Source organism: Psammomys obesus, unplaced genomic scaffold (assembly GCF_907164565.1).
Source record: "Psammomys obesus unplaced genomic scaffold, mPsaObe1.curated_primary_1811, whole genome shotgun sequence".
In the NCBI taxonomy this organism is placed as follows: domain Eukaryota; kingdom Metazoa; phylum Chordata; class Mammalia; order Rodentia; family Muridae; genus Psammomys; species Psammomys obesus.
The window spans coordinates 3250815-3277978 of record NW_026590062.1 but is presented as its reverse complement, the minus strand read 5'-3'; the positions used below and the strand labels follow the sequence as shown (position 1 = coordinate 3277978).

General features: G+C 53.6%; 2 protein-coding genes across 2 annotated transcripts in view; one reads left to right on the top strand and one right to left on the bottom strand.

Annotated features, from left to right (window-relative positions):
- The window catches only part of Tmem119 (transmembrane protein 119), a 7078-nt gene extending 1527 nt beyond the window's left edge, over positions 1-5551 (top strand). Inside the window, exon 2 of the mRNA XM_055606156.1 lies at positions 3542-5551. Within this exon, the coding sequence (XP_055462131.1) occupies positions 3557-4369 (813 nt within the window). The 5' untranslated portion in view covers positions 3542-3556 and the 3' untranslated portion in view covers positions 4370-5551. The remainder of the gene's footprint in view (positions 1-3541) is intronic.
- Positions 5552-20741: 15190 nt separating this feature from the next.
- On the bottom strand, positions 20742-26260 carry Iscu (iron-sulfur cluster assembly enzyme). The gene is made up of 5 exons (XM_055606406.1): positions 26130-26260; positions 24752-24865; positions 23942-24052; positions 22313-22391; positions 20742-21200 (listed from the first exon to the last, which is right to left on the bottom strand). Exons 1-5 carry the CDS (start codon positions 26241-26243, stop codon positions 21115-21117), a joined length of 504 nt encoding a protein of 167 aa, XP_055462381.1. The 5' UTR covers positions 26244-26260; the 3' UTR covers positions 20742-21114.
- Positions 26261-27164: the final 904 nt, after the last annotated feature.

Genomic DNA, 27164 nt, shown 5'->3' with positions numbered 1-27164 from the left:
GTGTGTGTGTGTGTGTGTGTGTGTGTGTGTGTGTGTGTGTGTGTGTGTGTTCTGCTCCTTGGCTGAGCTGTTAGGGGGCCAGTGCAATTGACAGCCACGGGTCTGCTGAGGGAAGATGCTGGCTTACCCTGGAGCATTCCATTCCTGAATTCCAGCTTTCCTGCAGGATCGCCCCCCGTGCCTGCAGTGCTCTCTCATAAAGTCTCAGCAGCTCCTTGAGCCTCAACCTGGAGTCTCCCTACCTGCTGCCCGTTTGCAGACAAATGGGGAACGAGAGGCCGAGAGGAGGCAGCCGGCAGATTTAGACACGATGCAGCCAGGTTGATCAAGCTGGCCCGGTGGCTTTCTGTCAGCATGCTCTGCTCGGGGACCTCTGCAGTCCTCAGGACTGTGGTCACGGTGCCTGTGTCTCTGGAGCCACAGCCCTCACTTGCCACAGCTGCCACAGCTGTCCTTACGGAGAGCATCATAATACATAGCCCAGCAGGGTTCTGGATTTGCAAACCTGCCTCTGCTGACCCAGGCCTGGGGTGTAGCTCAGTGGCAGAGCACTTGCCCAATATGCACAGGGCTCTCTGTTCAATTCCCAGCACCACCCAAAAAAGGGGAGGCAGTAGGTCAGTAAAACGCCAAGGAAAAAATGAGGACTCACAAGAGTTCAAGCCCGGAAACCCAGGTAAAAAAGCCAGGCGGAGTGATGTTCCTGAAATCTCAGCCTCAGAAGGTCAGGGAAACGGGCCAGCCTAGCCCACTTGGTGATCCCCAGATCCCAGGCAGAGACCTCCTGGCGGTGAACCCCAGATTGCCCTCTGGCCTGTATGTGCACCGACACGCATGCATCACGCATGCATGTGCGAGTTCATGTGAGCCTCCACAGCCCCTGATAGAGGACTCAAACCCTAGCCCAGTCGTGGATCATCTGTGTGTCCTGGGACACATCACTGTCACCACTGTGAGACTGCATCTAGGGAGAGAGCCAGGATGGAGCATCCTTCATGGAGGCCGTCACTGTTCATGAGCCCCAGGGGCTCAGCAAGAGAGCGCCTGGTTAGTGCACACGGGGCTCTGGTGCGGCAGAAAAGGGGAGAAAATAAACAAAACGCGCCCCCTTGGAAATTTAAGCACCTTAGAAAAAAAATTTTTATTACATTTATATGTTTGTAGGGGGCTGTGCAGGCTATGGTGGAGGTCGGATGACAGCCTGTGGGAGTTGGTTCTCTCCTCTTACCCTGTTGGGTTCTGGAGGTCAAGCTTAGGGCCTCAGGGTTGGCGGCAAGCCCCTTCACCTGTTGAGCCACCTCGCTGGCCCATTTAGCCTCTTTGGATGTTCTGAAAGGAACGTCTGTCTTTCGCTGTTTGGTCCAATTTGACAAAATTGGCGTTCGGTGCAGTTGCCCTGCTGCAGATCCAACCAAGAGAGGAAGAATTGAAAAAATTAAGCCCTAAGAATTTAATCATAAATGAAAAGAAAGAACAGTGTAGCAATCCCCACAGTACACAGCACTTGTGGGGTTGTGAGTTGCCCAGAGCCGACTGGAGGGGCCAGGAGGCTGAGCTCCCTGCAAACTGGACCAATAGTTTGATGTTAGCTCCTTTGGGTGGGGGCAGGGCACCCGGGCCGGCTTTCTGAGATACCGAGGGCTCAGCACACCTAACTGGAAAGCTTCTGGCCATTGGGGCAGTCGATAAATGACCAGCCTCCTTCCTCCCTCCCCTCCTGAGCCCCTGTCACACAAGAGGCAGGTAAAGCCACCTGCCTCACCCAGCAGGCCCTGCAGCCAAGGCGCTGGGAACTTTAGCTTCCCGATGCAGTTCAGAAACTTGCTGTGTGGCCCGGAGCAGGCAACAGGCCTCTGCCTCTGCCTCTGCCTCTGCCTCTGCCTCTGCCTCTGCCTCCTCTTCCAAGGGAGATCCCCTGAGACAGCATCAGAGCCTTCTGTCTTAGACTTCTAGCCCCAGTCTGCCTCAGGGACCAGAGCCCTCTGCTGGGCCAACAAGAGTTTGAACCCCAGATCCTATTCCCACTGGCTGGCAGAGCTAGTGTAAACTTGGGCAATGAGGAATTTATTAATCAGCCCAGTTGTCTGGGCCAGATGGGGTCTGAGGGTAGGGTTGGGGGTGGTTCATGCCGGGAGCAGCCTTCCAGAGGGGGAGGGGTACATCTGGTTCCCATTTAGTGGTGGCGGTGGGGAGGGGCTGCGGCAGGCATCCGGAGGGGCTATGGTGTTAGCTAGCTTTGTCTCCCCAGGAACTGTGGTTTCCCCCCCCTGGAACCTCTTGGGATTTTCAGAGGCTCACAGCGAGATCCGGGCCTCCATGGATTGGGGGAGGGAGTCACGGTACCCCCAGCCGCACCCTGGTACTCAGGACTCCTATAGAGCTGGCAGACCTGGCAGCTTCAAAATCTAGAGGCTTCTGGCAGTGGAAGTGGGTGGATTGGGAAGGCCTCTGCTGCAGCTTCCAAGGCCTCAGGGTAGCGGTGCCCTGGGGCCACTTCCTGTGCAGAGATGTCCCTCAGCCCCCTCATCTCCAACCCCACCCTCCAATCCCACCTCCCAGAGTCCTCAGGCCAGATGACTTCAGGTCTCTCTGGAGAAGTCACTTGATCCCCCTGAGCCTCAGTTTCCCCTGAGCCTTGGTTTCTGCAGCTGGAAACGGGGACAATCGTAGCCTCTCCCTTAGTGGGTAGCTGGCTAGCCCTCAGGCATCCATGACAAGCTTCTGATTGGGCTGGGAGCAGGCTCAGGTGGGGATGCTGGAAGAGCTGAGTTGAACTGTCTCTAGCGCCCACGTGAGAAGCCAGCGTGGTTACGCCTGTGATGCCAACAACAGGAGGATTGTTGGGGCTGCTGGCCCCACCATGTGACACGTAAGCACCAGGACCCAGTAGGAGGCCCTGCCTTGAAAAGGAAGTGGAGGCTCCCAGAGGAGGAATGGTATTCAACTATTCCACGTTACCCTCTGGTCTCCAAGTGCATCCCTCCTCCCACACGTAACACAAAGACACTTCCACTAGCATCCGATGCAGATTTAAGCGACGAGTGTAAGATAGGATTGTGAATTCAGCCACGCTGGTGCAGAAGCATCTATCGCGCACTTAGGGTATGCTCAGTGTGCAAAACAGTGAGGACATAGAGATGAATAAAAGGCAGTTTCTGATCTCAGGAACACAAGAGGAACACGGGATAGGTCGCATTCCACGTATCCTGGAGTGTGTGTATATGTGTATTGCTCAGCTAAGTGACATAGGTTCTGGGTTCCCACTGTCCACAGGAACTAGTGAGCCACTCCTGAGTCCTGAGACCGTGGAGACACAGCCCGACTTCTTAAAGATTATTTATGTATCATTTATACAGCATTCTGCCTGCGTGTACACCTGCACACCAGAAGAGGGCACCAGATCTCACTATAGATGGTTGTGAGGCTCCATGTGGTCGCTGGGAATTGAACTCAGAACCTTTGGAAGAGCAGCTAGTGCTCTTAACCTCTGAGCCATCCCTCCAGCCTGTCAGCCTGACTTCTCTCTCACCTCTCCCCATAGGTTCTGTGGGTCACCATGGTCCCCAGCCTCCTCCTGTCTCTGCTACTACTTACAAGGCCTGTGCCTGCGGCAGCCTACTCTGTGTCCTTCCTGGATGATGTGGGGGGCAGTGGGGAAGCTGAGGGCTCTTCAGCCTCTTCACCGAGCCTGCCACCACCCCGGACTCCAGCCTTCAGTCCCACATCAGGGAAACCCCAGCTGGAGGGCCCTGCGCCCCCCACCAACCTCCTGGACGGGATCATGGACTTCTTCCGCCAGTACGTGATGCTCATTGCGGTGGTGGGCTCGCTGACCTTCCTGATCATGTTCATCGTCTGCGCCGCACTCATCACCCGCCAGAAGCACAAGGCCACAGCCTACTACCCATCCTCCTTCCCTGAAAAGAAGTATGTGGACAAGAGTGACAGGGCTGGGGGGCCCAGTACCTTCAGTGAGGTTCCAGACAGGGCGCCTGACAGCCGGCCGGAAGAGGCCCTGGACTCCTCCCAGCAGCTCCAGGCTGACATCCTGGCTGCTACCCAGAACCTCCGGTCTCCAGCCAGGGTGATGCCAGGCAGTGAGGAGGGAACAAAGGCAGTGAAGGGTGGGTCGGAGGATGAGGAGCCCGTCAGCCAGGAGGAGGCCCAGGAAGCACCAGTATGTGGGGTCTCGGCAGAGAAGCTGGGCGTCCCAGAGGAGTCAGGTTCAGCGGAGGCTGAAGGGATTCCTGAAGCCAATGAGGGCCAAGGGGGACCAGAAGGGTCTTCCTCCTTAGCCCCAGAATCCCAGGAACCAGCCGGTCCCCCTGAAAGTTCCTGTGCCTGCAACAGAGTCTCCCCCAGTGTCTAAGAGGCCCCAAAGCTGCTGGGCCCGACTGCTGATTCCTTGAGGGTCACCTCCTCGGTCAAGAAAGGCCTTCAGCTCTAACTGTTTTTTGACACCCCTCCCTGGTGATTGCTGGTGCCAACCCTGACCCCGAATGGGCAGAGCTGATGGCCCTGGTGCACCCAAGAAACATCACCCCCAGTTCCAGTGCCTTTAATGCCTCCTGCCATCCTGGGAGAGCCTTCACCCTAAAACACCACTTCTCTGGGAGAGGAAGGACAGTCACATCCCAGCTGGAGCTGCGATGAGGCAGTCCACACAGCGGAAGGGGAACAGGCCAGAGGTCCCCTTCAGGCGGCAAACACTGCTGTTTCCATCTCAGCTGTGAAAATAAGTGGGCCATTAGGTTTGGAAGATGTCAAATGGGTGGGCCTGCCACACACGGGCGCCCACTGGGAAAGCAAGGTGCAGGCCGTATCTAGTAGCGACAGACCGCAAAGAAACCTCATTTGCATCTCCCATCACCGGTGTTTGCCACTCTGCCTCTGTTCAGCGGACTGTTAGGAAGCTTCTGGAAGGGGTCCCCACTTACATCACAGAGTTCTCCTAGACAATCCATGAAAACCAAGCTGAAAGTCACGTGATCTCTCTGAGGTTTCCTACTGGCTGGCTTTGCTACGCTTTTCCCCAAGCTGCTTAATTAGCATCAGGATGGCGGCTAAGAGCTACGAAGTCCAATCTCACAGCTCCCCACTCTGGAAAATACTGTTCTCAGCTTTTCTCAAAGGCGGCTTGCTTTCTGATTGGTTCAGAGTTGGGGTGCGGGATGCAGGGAGTCTGGCTCTCTCCAGTGTCAAGCAGCTCTGATGGGTGTTTGTAACTCGTGAATGCTGGCATGAGTGGAATGAGCAGAGACCTTCTCTGTCAGTCCCGGAAGCACCTGGAAGCCAAGGGGCGTTTGGTGCAACTGCCATTTTTTTGTTTGTTTTGTTTTTGGATTCTGACGCCCAGCCTGGAGCAGGGCCTGGCCCCATCCTTCGCTTGCTCGCTCCCACAGTGGTCTGGCAGCCTGAGCCCATGCCGTTCCTCAGTCCTTGACAGGGCAGAGGTGTCTTAGGGGCTCCCCACACCTCCATTCACGGTTCCCCGTGTCCTCAGCTCTTCAGGTGTGGCTATATGACACAGTATCGTAATAAACCTTGATCTGGCTTGAGTCTCTCTGGACTATCAAGGGCTGCACAGGTCTGCAGGGACAGGGTGTTTGTGGGCTGGGAGCAGCATTGTGGGAGGGCATCAGCCAGGTTCAAGAGCTGAGAATGGTGTGGCAAAGAGAAAGATGGGTGCGAATAGGCGTTGGGGTCCACATTCCTGAGGAGTTCTGGAGGTGATGTGTCAAACACTCAGACACTTCTCTGCCTGACTCTGCAGCTGGTGACACCATACCACAGACACCTCATTTCTGTGCTTTGGGTCAGGGCAGTAGTGAGGTCGTGGTTACCCATTCCCTGCAGGTGGGTGAGTACTAACAGGGCCTCAGGGACGGTGTTTGCGGACACCTACCCACCCACCCTTGACAGGTATTTTGGCCTCCAGAGACCCAGCCTTTGACTCCCCTCCCCTTCTATCTTCCTCCTTCCCTTTGATGGCCAGTTCCTGTGATGGTGACCTGCCTGGGCCCTCTGGAATCTAGATGTGGTCTGGAATCCGGGAGTCAGGAACACATGTCAGGTTCCCAGGGTGGTGGTGGCACAGGGCTGTCTCCTACAGCCCTGGCACTTCAAGGATCCCACATCTAGTCTGCGTGGCCCGTTCTTAGGCTTCCGGAACACATAGAGGCCTCTGTATTGTGCAGCTGGGAGAGATCCGCCTCTCTCAGCCCAGCCCAGCGTCCTCCAGCAACCAAGAGAGTTGCCTCTGAACTCCCAAGCACCTCCTGTTCCGGTGCACTGTGCGGCTCAGGCAGAGTGTCTCCGTTTCTCTGGTGTCAGGCTCTGTCCCTATCACTGTAGCCGGGGAGCACATAAGCTCCCTCAGGTCACACCAAGTCCCTGAAGACACTGGAGAATGATTCTTTGGCCAGCAGGCTCCCACCAATTCCAGGAGAGCTCTCCGGAGTACAAGGCCTCAGCAGCAGTGTGTGTCCTCTGATCCTGGAGGGGGAGGGGCTAAGGAGGTGGCCTGAGCGCCAGGACAGGAGCCAAGCTTTCCTGTGCCTCTGAGCTTTTCCAGTATGTCATGATCCCAACTACATCCTCCTATACTGCATGCAATCAGCTCCTGGCCTAGATGCTCCCTGGATCTTGCTTCTTCCTCAGCTACTCCTCATTCCACACCTCCAGGGCTCAGTGATGGCAGTGGCCCATGGTGGGCAGGGTGATGGGGCCTTTGTCCTCTGCCAGGTCCACCCTACTCACTGAGACTCTCAGACCTCGAAATGCTACTACTACTTTCACAACCCAGAGATTGGCCCAGAGCAGTTGCAGCCAGCGCCCACGTCACACAGCTCTGCGGACACAATCCTGAGTGTTCAGTGAGGGATGGTAGAGGGAGGAAGAGAGGGAGGGAGGGAGGAAGGGAGGGAGGGAGAGATAGAGGGAGAAAATGAGGGATTAATGGAGGGAGGGAGGAGTGATGGTGGGTGGGTGAATGGGTGGAGGGACGGAGGAAGGAGAGAATGGTTGCCTCAGGGAGGGGACAGCAGAGCTCCACTCCTGCTTAGAATTTTCTAATTCCCCCACATCTGCAGAGATCTGCCCAGAAGGACTGTTCTGTGGACACACCCAGGAAGCCATAGAGGGAGAGCAGGGGTTGTGGGCTGGGACCACAAGGGACAGAGCTGAGCTTGAAGGTCAAGAGAGACAACCTCAGTGTCCCCAGGGGACCAAGGTCTGAACAGGGTGTCCTTGTCCTGCCCATCTGTCCAGGCTGGGCCTGCTGCCACTGTGTGCGAGTGTGCGCGTTTGTGTGCCTGTGCTAGTGACCTATGGTAAAGGGGCTGAAAAGCCACAACGGGAAGCAGGCGCCCTGTTTCCTCACCTTACTCTGGTCAGCCCCAGGAAGAGGGCTGGTCACATTCAGGTGAGAACAGAAGGAGGCAGAAACGTGGCCTCTGCACCTGTTTTTATCCCTCTCCTGGTGAGGTCAGAACTTGTGGTTCAACGCCCGCTCTATTCTCAGCCAACGTGAGACCGTGGGCACATCACCTCTGTGGGTATCTGCCGCTGTGTAAAGGAGGTTGGGGCTGAGGTGTGGCTCAGTGTCGAGTGTTTGCCCAGCAGCAGCAGGTCCCTTGGCTCCAACCCTGCAGAGAAGGAGGTAATGAAGCCCACTGAGAGCAGCACCATCCCAACTCCTCTTCCAGGGAAGAGGAACGTGAGGCTCCATCCCACCTCACAGCTGCCCTGGCACTTCGCATGGCGGCTGCACACACGTGCATTCGTGCACACACGCATAACGTTGGTGCTTTGTACGGGCTTGCTCCTGTGTGAGGAGGAGGGAAGGCAGACATTGTCCACACAGCCTCATCTGACCCCCACCACAGAGAGGGCAGCAGCTTGCTTGAGGGCACACTGCATTTGAACGCGGGTCTGTCTGCAGCTCGGAAGGCGTCCTCAGCCCAGTGAGGTCTGACTGCCTTATTTTAGAACATGCCATCTTTTTTGATTTATAAGTGTGATTTGCTTTATTTTGGCAGGGCTTTGCCGTGTGGCACAGGTCGGCCTCGAACTCCTGTCTCATCATTGCTAGGATTGAAGGAGTGGGTCACAACTGGCCAGAACATGTCAGTGGTCCAAAGGCCAAAACCTGCTGTTGGTAGTGGGGTAGAGGAAGCATGGGAGTGATACTTCCTCCCTCTCTTCTTCCTTCCTCCCCTAAGCTGGCTGTGAGGTGGGCCAGCCTCTGGCCTCATCACTGTTCCTCTCTGTAAAGATTCATCAGCCCTTCCGGCTTCTGGTTTGCCGGGAAACTGCTGGCAACCCTTTTCTAACTATGACTTTTCGGCAAGCGCCTACCACCAGAGACGTATGCTTACACAGAGTGTGGCCTTGTGGCAGCGGAGGACAGCAGTGGACGTGTCCGCTGCTCATTGTCAAAGGCTGGACATAGCATGGGAGACCTAGGTCATGTTCATGGCTTTGCGGAGGTGTGACTGACCTGTGGGTTAGTTAGTGTGCCTGAGAGCACAGCCTGGTGGCCTGTGACACACATGTCCTCACAAAAGTGTCACCACAGACCAGTTCATGAACACACCTGTCACCCACAAACCCCTCCCTTCCCTCCCTCAACCTTTTCCTTCCTGACAGAGTGTCCTGTAGCCCAGGCTAGCCCCAAGCTCTCTACGTAACTGGGAATGACCTTGAACCCTGGTCCTCCTGCCTTAGGCTCCTGTGGATAGCAGGACCCACACCTGGCTTTCAAGACATTACTCTGGACTCTTTCCAAAATCTCCCCTACGCCCCTCCTCAGCCTCCTCCTCATCCAGCTCCCACACTCCCTAAGCCCCAGAAGTCACTAGGTTCCTTTTGTTTTCTAGGTTTTTGTTTTGTTTTGTTTTTCTAAGACATGGTTTCTCTGGCTATCCTGGAACTCACTCAAACTTGGAGATTCACCTGCCTCTGCCTCCCAAGTGCTGGGATTAAAGGCGTGTGCCACTACCACCTGGCTCTAGGTTTTTTATATAAATGGATCTGTGTGGTGTCTGTTTTTCTGTCTGGCTTCCCCTGCTCCACGTGAATATTTTTGATGTTTTTTGTCACTGTGGTGGGGAGCAACATTCCCCCTTTTCCTTGCTGAGCAGTTCTCTGCTGCATTGGCATACCACAGTCGGTTCATCCAACCACGGGCTTCTGGGCAGCTGGCTTGTTTCCAGTTTGAAACTATCAACAAGAAAGCTTGGGTTATTTCCTCGCAGCCTTCGAATTCACTAGTGGGGAGAATGGGGACGCACAGCTGATCACCAGCCTCTAAACAGGATGATGCGCAGCGGCATCTTATCGGTGTTACTAAACGGTTGGGCTAGGTTCTGAGAGGGAGCTCAGTGTGCAAGGGAGCTTGCTGCTCACTCAAGGGACTGACCAGGGTGGAAGGAGAGAACTGACTCCTACATACAAATTGTCCTCTGGCTTCCTCACATGCATACCACTACACACACACACACACGCACACGCACACGCACACACACACTCACACTCACACTCATTCACTCACTCAGAGAGACACAGGCACACAGACATAAAGGTAGAGGGGAATAAGGAGTTCAGAAAGAGCAGAGGGCATGAGAGGAGGTAGTGGGGTGAGGAGGGGATTCAGTGGGTGAGGAGGGGTGGGTGAGGGGAGGCAGTGGGTGAGGATGACTGAAGAGCACTATGCACTCATATGAAAACGTCAAAAGGGATAAACAGCTAAAAGCTCATGTCCCAAGTGTAGGCGTGGCTTTAGTGATGCACGGATGTGCAGGCAGAGTGCTTCCTGAACTCTCCTCACAGGGCCTTCTTCCAACGGAAAGAGTCATGTGGTGTAAATACACTGGCTGTCACACAGCAAAACCAGTCCCTAAGATGTGGAAGAAAAAGGAATTCGGAGACTCAGAAGAGTCCAAGATCACGTGGTCACCACAGAGCTTTGAACCATGGGATTGGAGCAGACGTGACCTCAGGGAGCCTCTAGTTTAGTGGGTATCAGAACGGTGGTGGTTCCTCGCCAACAGGACTTGGAGTCACCTGGGAGACACACCTTCATGAGGGTGTGTCCAGAGAAAATTCCGGAGAAGTTAACCGCCCTGGTAAGACCCAGTCCTGAAGACAGTACGTCCAGTGGGCTGGAGTGAGAGAGGAGGTTTTGCGCTGCCCAGAGCTGCCCCTGTGCTGTCCAGGCCATCCTTTCAAACCATGAGCCAGGGTAAAGCCTTCCTTAGGCTGTTTGCTGGCTGTTCTGTCGCAGCAAATTGACCTCAAGAAGGGGGTGGGGGGAGGTTGGACTCCCAGCGCCCACATGGTGGCTCATATTCATCTGTAACTCCAGTTCTAGGAGATTCTATGTTCTCTCTGACCTCCAAGGGTCCATGTGCGCATGTGTGCATATTTTCTCAGCAACACACACATAAAATAAGTAAATGAATAAAATAAATAAATTCTCTTCCTTCCTTCCTTCCTTTCCTTTTTTAAGGAGAAGGTTGCATTATGTAGCATTGGCTACCTTGGAACTAGATACGTAGACCAGGCTAGCCTCTGCCTCTCAGACACTGGGATTAAAGATGTGTACCATCATACCTGGCTAATAAATCCATTTCTAAAAGGATCACCTGGGGTGTGCTGGAGTAGATCAGGTTGATCTAAAGCAGCTTTTTATTCGCTTTTGTGGGGGGGGGGGGGGAGGGTGTCTTGCTTGTGTGCGTGTGTGTGCACCATGTGTGTTAATGGTGTGGGTGGAGGCCTGAAGAGGGCATTGGGTCCTTGGGAGCTGGAGTTACAGATGGTTGGGAGAGGGAGATGGGCTTTGAATCAGGGTCCTCTGGAAGAGCAGCCAGTGCTGGAAACTACTGAGCCCTCTCTCCATCCCCTGTTCTTTATGGTATGCTCAGTCACATGAGGCCCAGATGGGAGCGGGGCAGAACTCCGCTGTTCTGCTCTGGAGAAAAAATGGGCCTCTGCTGGAGTGGAACGGGGATTTGCCCCTCTTTCGGGAGGTTTTAATTTCAAGATTTCTCTGGCTGCTCAGAAATAGCAAGGGGTGGGGGACTTGGCGCCAGCTCTGGGCTCTGGAGACCCTTTACAGCTGTTCCCCCTCTTGGGGGGGGGTTGTGGGGAGAGCAGGGTTTATGGTAGCAGCTGCACAGTGAAAAATAGCCAAGCCTGTAAACTGGCCTTTCCAGGAACGCTGGGGCCGGAGGCGCCTGTGACGTCCCTCCCTCCCTGGAAGGATCCCAGGGGTGGGGTGCTGGGGAGGGAGGACTTCTCCCTCAGGGCTTGAAGAACTGGAGGGAGACCAGGGGTTGGTCTAGATGGTAGAAGGCAGAGGACTTAGAACCTGGGGCCTTTCCTCTCTCCCCAAGTGACAGGGAATTCCTGAGTGTGAGGGGCAGGGTGCATGGCACAGAAACAGAGACACAGAGCTGGGATCTCACTTCTGTCTCCCATCTGTGTTTTGGGCAAGTCACCTAACCCCTCTGGGCTTGACTGAAGTAGGAGCAATGGTGGGGGTTCAGATGGGAACAGAATTTCTTCTGGGACTAGGCCCCCTATGGGTGCTCAGCTGTGACTGGTGGAGGGGGTGGAAAAAGGAGGAGGAGGAGGCCTGTTTCTGAGCTCTCACAAGAGGCCTTTCCTCTCAGGTGAGTTTAGAGGCCCTGGGGCCTGAGCTCAGAGCCTCCTAGAGACAAGTGAGAATCCTAGAGGAGCATTTCTTTGGGGGCAGCTAAAGGGTCCTGAGGGCTGGGAGACAAGAACTGGGGCTGTCATGGGAGAAGACCCTATTCATGTTGGAATGAGAGACTGGCCCTCTGACCCGCACAACCCTGGGCGTTTTTTGAGGTGTCCAGTGAGGTTACCAAGGGTCACAGCTCAGCTGTTTCTCGTCTCTCCTTGTCGACAAGGTGACCGTGGCCAGGGCTTGAATGTTGTCTGGGTCAGCAGCTGGAGACAGGGCTGGCGACATGGACAGAGTGGGGGAAGAATGGAGGACTCCTATACTTGGGTATAGGAGTCTGGGTGAGGACAACCTCCAGGCACAGTTGGGAGAGGGTCTCCAGAGACAAGGGTTAATTCTAGCATTTAATCTATGCCCTGACTCTGGCTGAGGCTCTGCCTGGCAGGAAGGCGCAGGCTGGAACCTTCAGGGGAATATTTTTGTGCCGTTGCTGCTCCCACTAGTGGAGGCTCTCAAGAGGGTGCTGTGGGTCCCCCCACCCCCGAGTCTCGTAACTTTTCCTCCCAACCCTGCAAGTCAGAGCTGGGTAGGTACTCAGTTCAGCAGGTGCTCAGTAAGTGCCGAGAAAGGAGTGTGACACTCCAGATGAGGAAGTGGGGGTAGGCCGGGTGTATCCCCTCGCAGCCATGCTGTGAAAGGCTCCAGGCCCCCGAGCCCACAGCTCTGTCTTTCTTCAGCATTTAGACCTCACTTTAGAATTTCCACCCCTTCTTGGGCACCAGCATGCACCACGAAGGGCAATCGCCACTTGATTTTGTTTGTTTATGAGACAGGGTGTAGCTCAGGGTGGTTTCAAAGGCTGTATCCTCCTGCCTCGGCCTTTGAAACAAAGCACTTCCCGGTGCACAGGGTCCTCAAAAAGCTGAGAGCGTGGCGCTGAGGTCACTTACCGTTTCTGCTGAGGAAAACCCCTGAAGTTCAGAGAGGTGCAGCGACCCGTTCAGAGTGACACAGCCAGGAAGTGTCTGAGTTTAACTCCTGGGTGGCTGAGCTCCATAGCCAGCCAGCTTCCCTCACTTACTGCAGGGCTTTGAGTAAATAAGTCAATGAATGAATGAGTGGATGGCTGGATGGCTGGATGAGCGAAGAGTGCTTTGGGGGAAGGAACTACCCAAGGCCGAGAAAGAACCCCAGGAAGCCTGTGGCAACTTCTCCATTGCTGGGTGCTACATTTGTCTCTAGTGGCTTACCAGAGCGTCCTCTAAGGCTCTGACTGGAGCTGGCCTCTCTCTTCCTGTCTGTCTGCTCATGGCGCAGCTGTCTTCGGGGCCCTAACCTCCAAGGGCACTTGGGTCAGAGAGCAAGGTGGCCTGGCACCTTTCATGAGGACCCATGACCTGTTGGTCTTTCTCTTATGGAAGGGGAGCTTGCTGAGTGGCCATCTGGCTTAGGCCACTGAGTGACCAAACCCTGCCTGTTGGACCCGCCCAGGTGCGGCATGCAGGCACATTCTGAGAGTCCAGGGCTCTGGAGCCCCGCCTACCACCCCGAGGTTCTCTGGAGATCTGTTATGGAGTTGGGGTCTTTGGGCAGGCCCTGAGCCAGGAACCCTGGCAGGAAGGTCTGGCCTCTGCCCCTTGCTGGGCTGTGCCCCCTGGTGGAGTCACTTGCTCTTTCTGGGCCTCAGGATATCTCTGACCTAGGGGAGAAGGAGGATTGTGCTGGATTTTAGCCAGGGACTGGGCCCCAGGGACCCTCTCCAGACCCATTTCCACATGAGATGCTGTTTTTAAGTTGGGGCTCCACTCCGGGGATGCCCCTTTTCCTATCTAACCAAGTTGAGCATCTTGAGGCCGAAGGCCCATTTCCTCATGGTTCAGCCTATGCAGAGCTGTGTTGGAGATCTGGGCCAGCATGGAAGGCAGCCAGCCTGGGGTTTTGCCTTCTCCTGTGATTTTTTAGCACATTTGCGTTGGTCTCATTCTCTGCACATCTGGCTTTGGCAGACTGGTGGGGGACCGTCAACCTTCCTGGAAGGTAGCATCTGGCATTCTTGCCTACAGAAATACCCACAAGCCCACACCAGGGTGGACACAAGAGGACAGGTATGAAAATGTTGTTTAGAACATATGAAAACAGGGAAATGGGAGTGGCAGAGAAAGAGGCTCCAGACAGGGTCTGTTCAAGGACGGGACTCTGTTTTCTTCTTTGCCTTGCCTTGCTTTTATACTGCGGCCTGCAGTCTGGGCTGCTGCAAACGCTTAGCATAGCCAAGGGTGATCCTCCTGCCTCTGCCCGGAGAGTGCTGGGGTTACGGGCATGTGCCACACACACTTGTCTTTATGCAATACTGGGCATGGAACCCAAGGCTTCACACGTGCCAGGCAAGAACTCTACCCTACTGACGGAGCTCCAGCCCCAGCCCTGGGAATTGATTCTTGAATAAAGATAATCAGAGAGACCTTCGGGCTGGAACAGAAACAGTCTTCATTTCACACAAAATGTTGCATGTAAGAAATTGCTGTGAGGTTGGTTGGGTTGAGTTCATCTTTGGTTTTGTTTTATTTTTGTATTGAGACAGGGTTTCTCTGTGTAGCCCTGGATGTCCTGGAACTGAATCTGTAGACCAGGCTGGCCTTGAGCTCAGAGATCTTCCTGCCCTGAGGTTGAGTTCATTGTATGACAAGGACATCAGAGGGTTTTTCTGAGGCAGCACCACAGATGTGGGGGCAGGGCGCCCCGCTGGAGCGCAGGGAAGATGTTGTGACTCTAGGACCAGAGTGGCTACCTATGGACTCAGACCTCCCCTGCCCTGGGCTTTAGGTGACCCTGGGTGGGCATGCTTCTTGGGGTATGTGGGTCTGCAATAATCAATCTACAGGCCCTTGTGGTGATTATGATAATGGAGAAGGTGAGAGTGGGGGGAGTGAGGGGAGTAGAGGGGATACAGGTGATGGGTGTGTGGTGGGATGGATGATGGTAGAGGAGGTGATGCTGGCCATCGTAAAGTTTGTGTGGTTGCTTGGTGACAGGTGGAGCCGAAGGCCATGATGGCCCCTCACAGTGGTGCTGGCTGAGTGTACTCTCTGAGTCTGTTGTTCGGGAGAATGCTCTCAGTGTCTTGCTAGTGACAAGATTCCTAGCAAATGACCTTTTCAGAGGTAAGGAAACCCCATTTCTACCCTTAGAGTGCTAAGATTTCATGTCCAATGGTCACTGTCTCAGTTAGGTCACTGTTGCTGTGAGGAGACACCATGGCCATAAGCCTGGGGAGGAAAGGGTTTATTTGCTCACACTTCCACATCACTGTCCATCATCTAAGGAGGTCAGGACAGGAACTCAAGCAGGGCAGGAACCTGGAGGCAGGAGCTGATGCAGAGGCCGTGGAGGGGTGCTGCTCACTGGCTTGCTTTCATGGCTTGCTCATTTTGCTTCCTCATAGAACTCAGGACCACCAGCCCAGGAATGGCCCCACCCATCATGGGTGGGCTTGGCCCTCCCCATCGATCACTAATTAGGAAAGTGTCTTACAGTCAGATTTTATGGAGACGTTTTCTCAAATGAGGTTCCCTCCTTTCCAGTGACTCTAGCTTGTGTCAAGCCAACATAAAACCAGCCAGGACAGCCACTGAAGTTTAGCAAATGCTTTTCCAGTCTCTGCTGGAATACAGCTTTCCCTCACCATGGGAGGCTGGGTGGACAGGTCCTCAGCAAGCTGAAAGAGCAGGCTTTGTGAGCACGCACCCTGCTCCTGCTGTCTTGCCTGGTGTCTTCCTGAAGTGCTGACCCGGCAGAGCTGCGAGCTGGGCTGGCAGTCAGAGCCATCTCGGGGACGGCAGCCCCCACACGCCTGCTGGCTCAGCGCTTTCTCCTGTTCACTTCTGCTGCTGTTTCCTCCGGCTGGTGGGATCCCAGGAGGACTGGACTTCCCCTGAGTTGTTCCAGACAGAGCTTGAGACATTCTGAGGCTGGGTAAAAATGCCAGTGGCAGACAGGCAGGAGGGGATCTTGATGCCCTGCATTCTGCTCCCCTCCCCTCCCCCTTATGTCTGGGCTCTGAGAGAAATGCTTGTGAGGTTGGGGTGAAGGGAGGAGGGGTTGTTCTAGGCAGAGACAGTAGATGAATCATGCGCTGGCCTGCTCTGGTTATTGGCTAAAATGAGGAGTTTTCCGAGTCCGTGGAATCTTTTTGTTTGAGCTGGAAGGGAATATGGTTCATGGGATCCAACTACCTCATTTTATAGGCAGAGCAACTGCAAGCCAGCAGAGAAAGTTGCCCAGGAGTTAGGGACAAGCTGCTCTCCTGGCTTTCCCAGGCCCTTGACTGTGGACAGAAGGAGGGGATTCTGGAGGAAGGTGATAGAGTGGGCCTGTGCTGGTGTCAGCAATACCTCAGAGGTGACTTCTCTAAGCAAGAAAGCTCTAGAGTGAGTGTGATGGTGTAGTGACCAGGCCGGTGTCACCCTAGTTGTGGCCACTGGGAGCTGGTCTGGAGGGTGGCATTCAGGTGCCATTTAGGTGAGATCTATTTGAGGGGGCAGTAGTCTTGGGGAGCTCTAGGGAAGATGGCTCCTGGCACTGGGGACAGCAGGCACAAAGATCCTGAGGCAAGCCCAGTGTAACAAGCAATGAGAGAGAGAGAAAGAGAGAGAGAGAGAGAAGGCTTCATGAAAGGCTGAAGTGCATGAGTCCTGATTCCTTCCTTGCAATGTGATAGGGTATCGTCCTGTGGAGGAATGAGCATTTAGTAAGCAACTGTGGTGTACTCTGGTGCTGGGCACATTCCGTGAGCCCTCACAGCGCTACAACCACTCCTGTAGCATCATCCAGACGAGCTGAGTACGTGCAGCCATGGTAGCTCTCACACAGCATAGGCTCTCCCTAGGCACCCTCAGCTTAGCTAGCTGGACCACAGAAAGATAGCCACACTGGCACACTGGCCTCCACTAGGCTCGCCTGAAGACTGGGGAAATGTGGGAGGAGGCTGAGAGCCCGAGGCTGGAAGCTGAGCTGGGCTGTCTGGAGCCTTTGGGGCTGAAGTGGATGAACACTGCCCTGATGGGGAATGCTCTCCGGGGACCCTGCCATTGTGGGAAAGGCAGCAGGATCCTAGAGCTGAAGGGCTAGCGGGGCAGTGCGAGCTGGTCTCAGCAAGCCCTCTGCCCCTGGACAGCAAGCATGGAGGATGCTTGGGATTCCAGTGGCTGAGCCATCAGCGTCTTATTGCCTCTGAGTGCAAACTAGAACTCTCCCAGGGGAAAGGAGGAAGCCAGCAGTGTGGAGGGTGTAGGAGCTGTTGGAGACATAGGTCCTGATGCAGGACAGCATGGAGGGATATCAGGCCTAGGGCACCCTGCCTCGGGCAGGAGGGGACTGAGGCCTTGGTGGAGCTATGCCATGCCTATCTCTCCTCTCTGTCCAGTTATGCATTCTTACTCCATGTCCACAGAGGGGGACAGTGGCGGATGAGCCCAGGAGTAGTGGTAAGCGAACACGCAGCTTGTGGCATTCATCGAAGAGTCAGCTTTCTGGGGAGAATGGGTCTGTGATGATGGTGGTGATGATGGTGATGATGGGGATGAATATGGGAATGGAATGGATAGTTTTTTTGGGGGGTGGGCAACTTGACACAAGCTACAGTTATCTGAGAAGGGGGATCCACAATTGAGAAAATGCCTCCATAAGATTGGGCTGTACGATGTAGTCCCGGCACTCAGGAGGCAGAGGGATCTCTTGTGGGTTTGAGGCCAGCCTGATCTACATTTCAAGTTCCATGATAGCCAGGGCTACATGGTGATACCCTGTCTCAAAAATAAATAAAATAAAATAAAATAAAGGAGCAGTGTGCAGGCAAGCCTGTGGGGCATTTCCTTAATTGGTGATTGGCATGGAAAGGTCCAGCCCATTATGGGTAGTGTCAACCCTGAGCTGGTGGTCCTGGATATTAAAGAAAAGCAGGCCGAGAAAATCCAGAGGAGCAAGCCAGTAAGCAGCACCCTCCATGGTCTCTGTTCGAGTTCCTGCCTCCAGGTTCCTGTCCTGCTTGAGTTCCTGCTCTGACTTCCCCAGTGATGGAGTGCGACCTGGAAGTGTAAGCTCAAATACAAGTTGCTTCCCAAGTTGCTTTTGGTCACCGTGTTTATCACACGACCCTAACTAAGACAGCGGTGATGGTGATGGTGGTAGTTGTATTAGCGTTTGGCCTGTCATAACAAAGAACCAGACTATGTACTTTCATAACAGAATTTTATTTTCTCGTAGTCCTAGAGGTGGCGGAGCCCAGGGTTCAGGTTCCGGCTGGTTCAGTTGCTGACTCTTCCCTGGAGCATAGAGTGCCACAGCGTCCTCACCTGCCTTTCTGGTAAGCCCTGCTGCATTAGGCTCACATTTGTATGGCTCTTAACCGTAACTGCTGCACCAAGGCTGTCTGCAGAGACAGTTGCTTTGGAGGTCAGGGTACGCAGGAGGCACTGGATGTGGGGAAACAAATTCACAGTCCCTCAGTGAGGATGCCAGCCATAGTGGCATTGATGGTGCTGGCGATGCTGGTACTGTGACGTGCTGACGGTACTTAATACCGGTGCCTGCCAGATGCCTGGTGCTATGGAATCTTCTGTTTTGTGTGGAAATTCACCGTCACAATTTTATCTTAGGAGTTGATATTGCCCCAGTCTCCCAGTGAGGGACGGGGGCATATGCCTACGTGTCTGTCGTTGACAGATCATGACATAGTTAGGCTCAGAACCCAGGCGTTGGGATTTTCTTCTGAAGCTGTTAAAGTCCCATGTCACACTCACAGGCTGTGGGGCAGCAGACTGTAGCGTGTGCTTGGGCAGAGTGTGGTCCAGCCCATTTTCCTCACTTGAGCTTCCTGTGACCCCTCTGTCGGAGGCCACGGGGCAGCATGGGAGGGTCCAGAAACCTCTCTGCATCAGCAGCTCCAGGGCAGTAAGGGTGTTTCTCCCCTTGGAGACTCTCAGGAGTTAGGTTTCCATGAAGTGAGGCCAGGGGTGGAGGTGACTAGAAGACTTTCCAAAGACAGCTGGGTGGGGGTGGGGGTGGGGGTGGGGGTGGGGGTGGGGTGGTATTCAGGTCAGTGGCAGGGCAACTGGGGTGGAGCAAACTTGGCCATCAAGCTCCGAGTGACAGAAGTTACCGGTGTGTTGCGGCGTGGCTGTCACCAGGAGGAGGATCTGCGTGCTGTGCAGTAATGCACTGAATCACCGTGTAGTGCTGGGACACTGTGCAGCACTGTGGAGTACCATGTAGCTCCAGGCCAGCACTACCCAAGGCTGGAAACTTTGAGACCACACTCTCCTGAAGGGTGAACTCGCAATGGTTTGTCATGGGAATGGCGGTTGCTATGAGCAATGGTGGCAAGAGTGAATGATGCCAGTGTTCATGGGAGTTTAACAGCTGAGGTCCTGTGCCTGGGCTGACTCCTGACTGGAGGGGCCTTGACCTAGGACCTTCACCTTTTTGTTATTAAATTCCCAGCACTTCAGATTTTTCTCTGAGCTCCTAGCTGCAGTGCCCCGTGTGTAGAGGGGCTGAAGGGTCAGCCATACAATGGCTATGCCCTGGCTGACAGAGTCCTCACAAGTGAGGGTGAGTGCTTCTTCATGAGGGGTTCAAGGTGAAGGCTCTGACAGAGCCACAGTGATCCATTAGGAAGGGCAGGGCACAGGCTTGGGCAGCTCAGCCCAGGCCAGCTGATGTGTTCAAAGGTGCAGCCAGCAAAGGACTGGAAAATTCAAGGTGCCTGTGTGATTCACCTTGTCTTTCGAAACCTATCATGTGACCCATGCCTGTAATCACACTTAGGACGCTGAGGAGGGAAGATCTTGAGCATGAGGCAAAAACAAAATATAAAAACCAAACCCCACCAAAAAGAGCAGCTATTGCATGGAAGAGTTACTTCCGAGTTCTGAGACACACACGGTGAGAGTGGCAAGCCCCCTTACTTCGGCTCTGCGAGGGGTACACAGCACTGCTGTGGCCCAAAGGCAGCCTGCCTGCAGAGTAGGTTTATAGGAAGTTACAGAATTGGAACTGTGTGGGCTGCACACATTCTCAGGGTTAGGCCGAGTGGACTTCTGATGTGTGGAATTCAGATGTCAACTGGGACCAAAGTGTCTCATTTTAAAATCACAAATAGGGGTGGGGAACCGTGGCTGAATTACCCAGCTTGACACGCCCTGCAGGACAATTTGACATGGCTCCTCCAGGGGCTAATTTGAGATTCTGATGGGCTCTGGCCTGCGGTCTCCAGACAGTAAAGAAAGTGGCTTTTGAAGTTTGGAGCCCTTCACCAGAACCCAGAATGTTTTAAAATAAAGGATGATTTAAGAGTCAGCCTGTGTATGCCTGGACAAAAAAAGCCACCCAGAAAAAAAAGCTTGTTTTTGAAGTTCACACAACTGGGCAGCTCAAGGCAGGAGCAGCTGCTACCCACGCCCAAGTCAGGGAGTGTTTGCAGACAGGGTCAAGGTAGCCCAGGCTGCCCTCCTCATCCTGTCAAGTGCTGGGTTTCCAGGCAGGTGCCACCACGAGCAGTGAGACGCCCGTATTTAACAAACTGAGGCCTAGTTCATGTACTCGGTCCAGTGAAACGTGAGGGAGGCAAGCTCTCACTGGGCAGAGAACTGAGTTCCCTCATTCTGCTTTAGCTCACTGTCCACCACATAAAGCCTGCGAGGCCAGAATGAGGCTGGAGCCCTGGCCTTGAGTGCAACAGTTTAATCTCATCCTGAGGCTCTTTTCCTGCTTGGCCCAGTTAGGCGCCTCAGCCAGCCTCTTGGGTTAGTTTCTGACTTTCACAGAGCAGTGGAATAACTGCAGGAACCCTGAAGCGACCGCATTTCACACAGAGCAGTGAAGAGCACGGCCATTCCCTCTACCTTTCAAAAGCACCTAAGTGGCTCTTGCGCCTGGTGTGCGGTGTCACCCATCGCTGCCTGGCCTTTGGGGACCCCAAAGGGGCTCTGGGCTGTACTAGGGGTGAATCAAGAGACAGGCTCACTAGAGAAAATCGTCTTACATTCTCTTATTATTAATATATATGCAGATCTGTTAAATATACAGTAATAAATTCTATCAAATAACCAGAACAAGGCATTCTGCTGGCATTCTTTCCCACAGGTTAGGGACAACTCGCTGTCACTCTCCAAAGCTTAAGACTTCGGTGCTGATTTCAGTCCCAGGCCACAAAATAAATCAAGACATTAATTGCACTACGGACACAAGCAAGCTGAAAGGAACGTGGGATTAGGTGGAATCAATGGTGTTTTGCTTGCATCAGAGCCACAGTGCAAATGGCAAATAGTGTGCGTTTCTCATAGCTTCTTGGATGTGCTAGGGAGGCAGGAAGTGGCTGCTGTGACCAGCTGGAGCTTCTTAAGGGTTCACTGCTTCTCTGGCTCTTCCGTCTTAGACTCTTGTTTCAGTTTGTAATCAGCCAGGGCAGCCTTGATGGCATCTTCTGCCAGCACTGGAAGGCATGGAAGGGTGGATAGCTTCAATTTCTAGATACTGGAGAGGTGGTCTTTATCACACTTTACACACTTACATACACACCACACTGCATATTTGTACATTTTTGTAAATACGTATCTACTTAGAATATGTATGTATGTGTTTGTATATGTAAATGAGTGGGTGCATGTGCCCTGGCATATATGGTGGTCAAAGGACAACTCTGGGGAGTGGGTTTAGAGGCTTGGTGGCAAGCTTTGCCCCTAAGTTGCCTCCCTGGCCTGAGAGTGGTCTTAAGAAAGAGAATCTTTTTAGCTGGAGGGGGCTAGAGCTGGGAAGGCCCAAGAGTGCCCAAGCTGGGCACACAGACTGGGACAGCCATGCCTTCCTGGCTGGGGCAGTGAGGGCATTTGCAGAAAGCACCTATCACCCAGCAAAGACACTACAGGGATCAGGTGTGGCTGGCGGTTGCAGGTGCCAAGGGGAGCTGCTCATGGCAGCTGTTCTGTACACGTCCTCCTGCAGCCCCACACTGAAAGGCTGTTGCTGAGGGTGAGTACCGACAGTGAGGCTATGGGGAATAGAAGCTGAGAGTGGCAGAAAGCCTCAGTAGTGTGTTAGGGTGACACCCTCCTTCCTGCTCTCTGGGGAGGCATCAGATCTGAATGCAAGCTCTGAGGTGCAGGGACTCTCTCTCACAGGGCAGTGCAGTGGGTATTACACAGTGGCCTCAGGCCTTGCAGACGGACTGAGATAGCACAGAGAGTGGGGTTCAGAAAGTGCAGTGGACAGGGTGTGGAAAAGCTGTCTCCCGCCAGCTGTCCTGCCGGTGTGGTAGGAACAGCGCAGATTCTGAACAGAGACCCTGGCTTACCTCTGGCCCTCCTACTGCCTTTCCCCAAGCCTCATGTCCTCATCTCTGAGGGGCTCCTGCTGGAATGTTTCTGGGTGTTCACTGTGGCTCCAAGGCACAAGACCTCTGAGCCTGCCTTCCTAGAGCTCTGGGCTGTGAGAACACAGACTCCAACTTCCCAAAGGTTAACATGGCCGATGTTCTCTGGGGTCTCAGACTGGGCTCCTGACAGGGAGTTCATGACTACCAAGCTGCCTGGCATGCGGGACACTCACTGGAGCAGTGCAGTTTCACGGGTGGAAGGCAGAGCTCTTTGGCGATGTCTGTGTTTTTGATGGTCAAGGCTTCTTCCACCTGAGGTGAAGGGGAAAAAAGGGGCAGTTTTAGTGAACGTTGTCATGCTAAGGTAGGCAGTGAAAAGGGAAGGCCAACACACCTCCCGACAGGCTGTCAGGGGTAACTTCTGCTTAGTAAGTCAAAGCACTTCTTGGGCAGGACTGCCACTGTGTACCAAGGGCTCTCCAGGGGGTGGCGCACATTCATGCTGCCTGGCTGAGTGAACAAGATTAAGATACCCTGTGCACTGAAGGCAGGCACTGCCTAGGCTACTGTGCAGCCTCTGCCTAAGGATGCCTGGGGTCTCAGGGCTCTGAGAGATGACGAGGGCCAGAGAGGCATGGCCTGCACATTAAGGAAAGCCAGCCTCCCTCAGATAGGAGGCTTCCTGATCATGGCTCAGAGCCCTCTAACTGTCAGGTCCAGAGAGCATGTGTCCAGTTCCACTTCCCTTTTCCTGAGGCTGGTTTTTAACTAATTTCCTTTGAGCCATTTTCTTTCAGGACAAGCAGGCCTGGGCCTCCAGGAGCTCTAGAGCCAGAATGCCTGGAGCAGGTGGCATGAGGCTAGCAAAAGGCTCTGCTAGAATGCTGGCTGGCAATGCAAGCATGCCAATCCATGACTGAGCTTCCTGAACTGGGTCCTCTGAGGGTGCAAAGGGTGAGCACACTGCCTTAAGACAAAATCTCATGTGGTCTGGGTAGTCTTTAAATGGCTGGGAAGCTGAGGAGGACCAGTCCTCCTGTCCCTTCCTCCTAAGAGCTGGGATTACAGGCCTGTGTGCCATGTGCTGCCTACTAGGCTGGTGTGGGTGGTTTCTCAGCAGCTGGGTCTTAGCAGCCTCAGCTCTTCAGACCCTCTGCTGTAGCTGCTGGGGAGAGCTCGGGTAGAGAATGCCACAATCCTTTCCTGATCTCGCTCAAGGGGCCCTGGCCAACCACCTGGATACTGCTTACTCGGCTCTCACCCTTGTGGGGATTTTGACTTCTAAATCCCTTTCTACACAAGCTACTTTTACCAATATGTGTGTGTCTTTCTGGACTCCTTTAAGCAGTAGGTTGGAGGAAATAAACAGTAACCACAACACAGCAACTCCCAGGAAACCTCAGTGACCTTAGAGACATAAGGGACAACCCAAGATTTTCTTTCAGTTCTGCTATTGGGGGGACTGGTAATGATCCTCTTCTATTTGACTGACAACCAATAGTAACAATAATTAACAAAAAGGCCCGTAACTCACAATATAACCAGTACTTGGGTAGAAAGAGAAATTAAACTTTAGAAAAATGACTTGTGTGTGTGTGTGTGTGTGTGTGTGTGCAAGTTTCTGCTTGGTGCTCTAGGCTGGCTTTGAACTTGCCATCTTCATCTTCCTGCTTTTTGCTTTGTGACTTATGGCTGGATTCTCCCAGAGCCAGGGTTGCCGGGAACTCTGATTTAATTCTACAATTTTGAGACAGGTCTCATTATGTATACCATGCTGGCCTAGAACTCAACAGAGATCCTTGTGCCTCTGCCTTCTGAGTGCTGGGATTAAGTACTTCTATGCAGTTTGTGACCACTCTTACCGTTTTCCCCTTCACCCATTCCGTGGCTAAGGAGCTGGAGGCAATGGCAGAGCCACAGCCAAATGTTTTAAATCTGGCATCCACAATCTTCCCCTTTTCGTCCACCTGGATCTGCAAAAGAAACAGGAGCTAAGAGGTGATTCCACACCCTGACGCCTGGAATCCAAGATCCTAGCTTGTGGAGGCCCACAATGGGCACTGCCCACGAGCCTTGGCTTGCTGTCCACACCAGACGCTATGATGTCCATCACTGTGTTTTGTTTTCAAGTGCTCAAGGACAGACAGTGAAACTGGCAGTCCACACAGGCCAGCTGGAGAGGAGCAGGGTGCCTTTGATCCCACCTGGTTCTGTTTTCAGCCCTAGCCTGCTGTATATGAATTCCTATTTGCAGAAGTCTATTTACAGCTGCTGCTACTATCAGCCTCCTTAGTCCCTGGAAGAGCCTTCAATCAAGGTCTCTACTGACCCCATTCCATTGGGCACTGATAGATCAATGGCTCCTTCTTACTTGCCATTAAGGAAACAGCTAAAGCTATGGCTTACTGAGTTACAGCCCACAACCTCCACGGTCCTTCCTTTTTGTGGAGAGTTCCTTGGAAGTCTTCATTTGGTCAGTAACATTCACAAAGCCTTTCACTTCATGGAAAGCAGGATCTATGCTGATGTAGTGAAGGGGAAAATGAGGTTATCTGTCTCAGAATAAGACCTGAGTCTCCACCCTCACCATCCATGACAGCCACTCATCCCACCTCACAGGAAAAGGCAGACAAGACAGGTACAGGTGGTGATCTCTATCATTCAGCTGGTACCTGCAACTTCATGACGTCACCACATGCCGGAGCACCCACCAATCCGGTTCCAACATTTTTAGATGTCTTGTCGAGGGACCCCACATTCCTGGGATTCTCATAATGATCCACAACCTGAAATGACAGAGTAACAGAAATCATGATGGCTTTGCTTATTTCCCTTCTTCAGAGGAGAGGAGAGAACATGTGAGCCAAATTCTTTTCATCTCCTTCCCGATGATCTTCCTTTTGGAGATAGTGTCCGAGATATTGGCAAAAACTCAGCCACATCTTGGTTTCAAAGGGTTTTCAAACACAACCAACCACTTGACTTACAAACTGTTACTAGATTTGGGCTCACACACCACTTCTGTTTTTCCCAACAAAAATCACTTTCATAAGAGAAATGTGCATTTAAAAACCCCAGGAATAAAACTGGCTGCAAATGGAAGATTTCCTCAGAAGTTTCAAGGTGACTGTCAGAGATTAGCGGAGTTTGGGGAATGAGTCATTTGTGAACGTAAACATCAACACAGCGTCACCCTGGTGCAGGAGCGCCCCCTGGTGCCATAAGACTGCCAGCCCGTCCACGTTCCTGTAGCTAGTAATGTCAACAAAACACGCTTCCTTTTCGGAGTTTGAAGGCCTTGGACAAAAGCACAAGAGCCAGAACAGAACAAACAGCTATTAATGTCAGGGCCACACTAACATTTAATAACCTCGAGGGTTTTGTTGTTGTTTTTCTGTTTTTTTTTTTTTTTTTTTTTTTTTATGTTTTGCTAGTTAACAGGAGGCACAATCATCTGCAGATTTTGAGGCCTGAGGCCCCACAACACAACATCTAACCGGACTTTCGGTGTCTTGTTCAGCTGTGGTAGTCTTTTGTTTTTCCAAGTGAGTCTCAAGTCAAGAGTACTTTACGTCCCTAGAACGCAGGGGCCCGCAAACTACCCTTCTATACTTTCTGCTCCCTGTAAATAAACCAAGAACCGAAGTTTTATGTTGGTTAGGTGCTTGGCTCGCCTCGGGACCATCAGCTCCTAAAATAATAAATCGTCATAAGTGGTTTCTATTTCTTGGATCGAGGGCTCCAGCCGAAGACCCCTTTCAGATATGAGAGAAAAGGTTAGGCGAGGGCCAGTGACTTGCTCAAAGGCCAACTAGGCAAGTGCAACGGCCTAGCTGGTGCTGCAGAGTGTACTCAGGAATGTGTGTGTGTGCTGTCCCTTGACCCCCGGCATGACATACCAGGACCCTCCCTTTTGGGTTGTCAGAGTTGGGACACTCCAAGTGGCGGCCACAGCGGGGCTGGGGTTGCCGCGGGGTCCTTGGTGGTGGTTATCTGTGCAACGGCTGCAGGTCCCCTCGATGGTTCGCGCACCCCCTCGCCCGCCCATACCTTCTTGTGGTAGAGCCGGGCTGGAGCCGACAGCTCCCGGGCGGGCAGGCGCGGGCTCCGGAGCAGCAGCGCGGACGCCGCCCGCCTCAGACGGCCCGCTCCAGCCGCCGCCATCTTGCCGGCTTGCACCCGCGTCGACCTCTGCGACGCCGAAGGAAGGTCGCGCTCGCCTGACGTCACCGCAGCCTTGCGCCCACGCGCTCCCCTTCCCAGCGCGCGCTCGCGATTTGGCCGGTCTCTTTGACCACGCCCGGGGGCGGGGTCGAGGCTCAGAGCGGGAAGGTCTGAAGCGGAGGGGACGTTGGTCGGGGTGCCGCGATGGGTGTGGGTGCTCGGGCGTATTCGGGATTCGAACTAGCTTAAGTCCCTGTGAGACTCCTCGCTGTGCTTGTAGGGTCCCTCCTCCTTCCTAATTCAGCCGTTTCCTCTATGGAGCAAGTGCATGTTGAGTGTACACTAGGTGTCAGAATCCCGGGGGTCCCGAGGAGAGCAAAGCCGACTCGATTCCCGCCTCTTTAACCTTGTGAGTGAAGGAGAAAGACAGTGGGCAGAGAAACGCCGATGCTTTCCTACCTCAGGAACGAGACGTACAGAAAGGAAACAGCACGCCTCGACGTAGGACAACGCACGGCACTCCTAAACCACATTCTAATTAGTAACGCTGGCTGTGAGGTCACAACATTCACGTGCTTAGGGACGGTTAAAAAAGGGAAGGGAGCTTTGTTCTTCGGGAGAGAGGCTCTTCTCATATTCGATCGCCGAAGAACTGGAGTTTTGTCTTCACCCGAGGCTCGGCTGCTGGGAAACGACCACGCACTAGAGCGGACTGAGCCCTGTAGAAGGCGTTTAGGCCAAGAATGACTTTGACCTTCTCAAGATGGCGCCGCAGCCGCACCTACAGACATCGCGCACACGTGACTTCCGCTATGACACAACTTCCGGTTCAAAGACCCAACTCCTGTCCAAGGTTGTAACGGAACACGCCTTACGCCGATGGGCCTTTTCTTTCTGACAGTGGCCTTTTGAGGAGTTTAA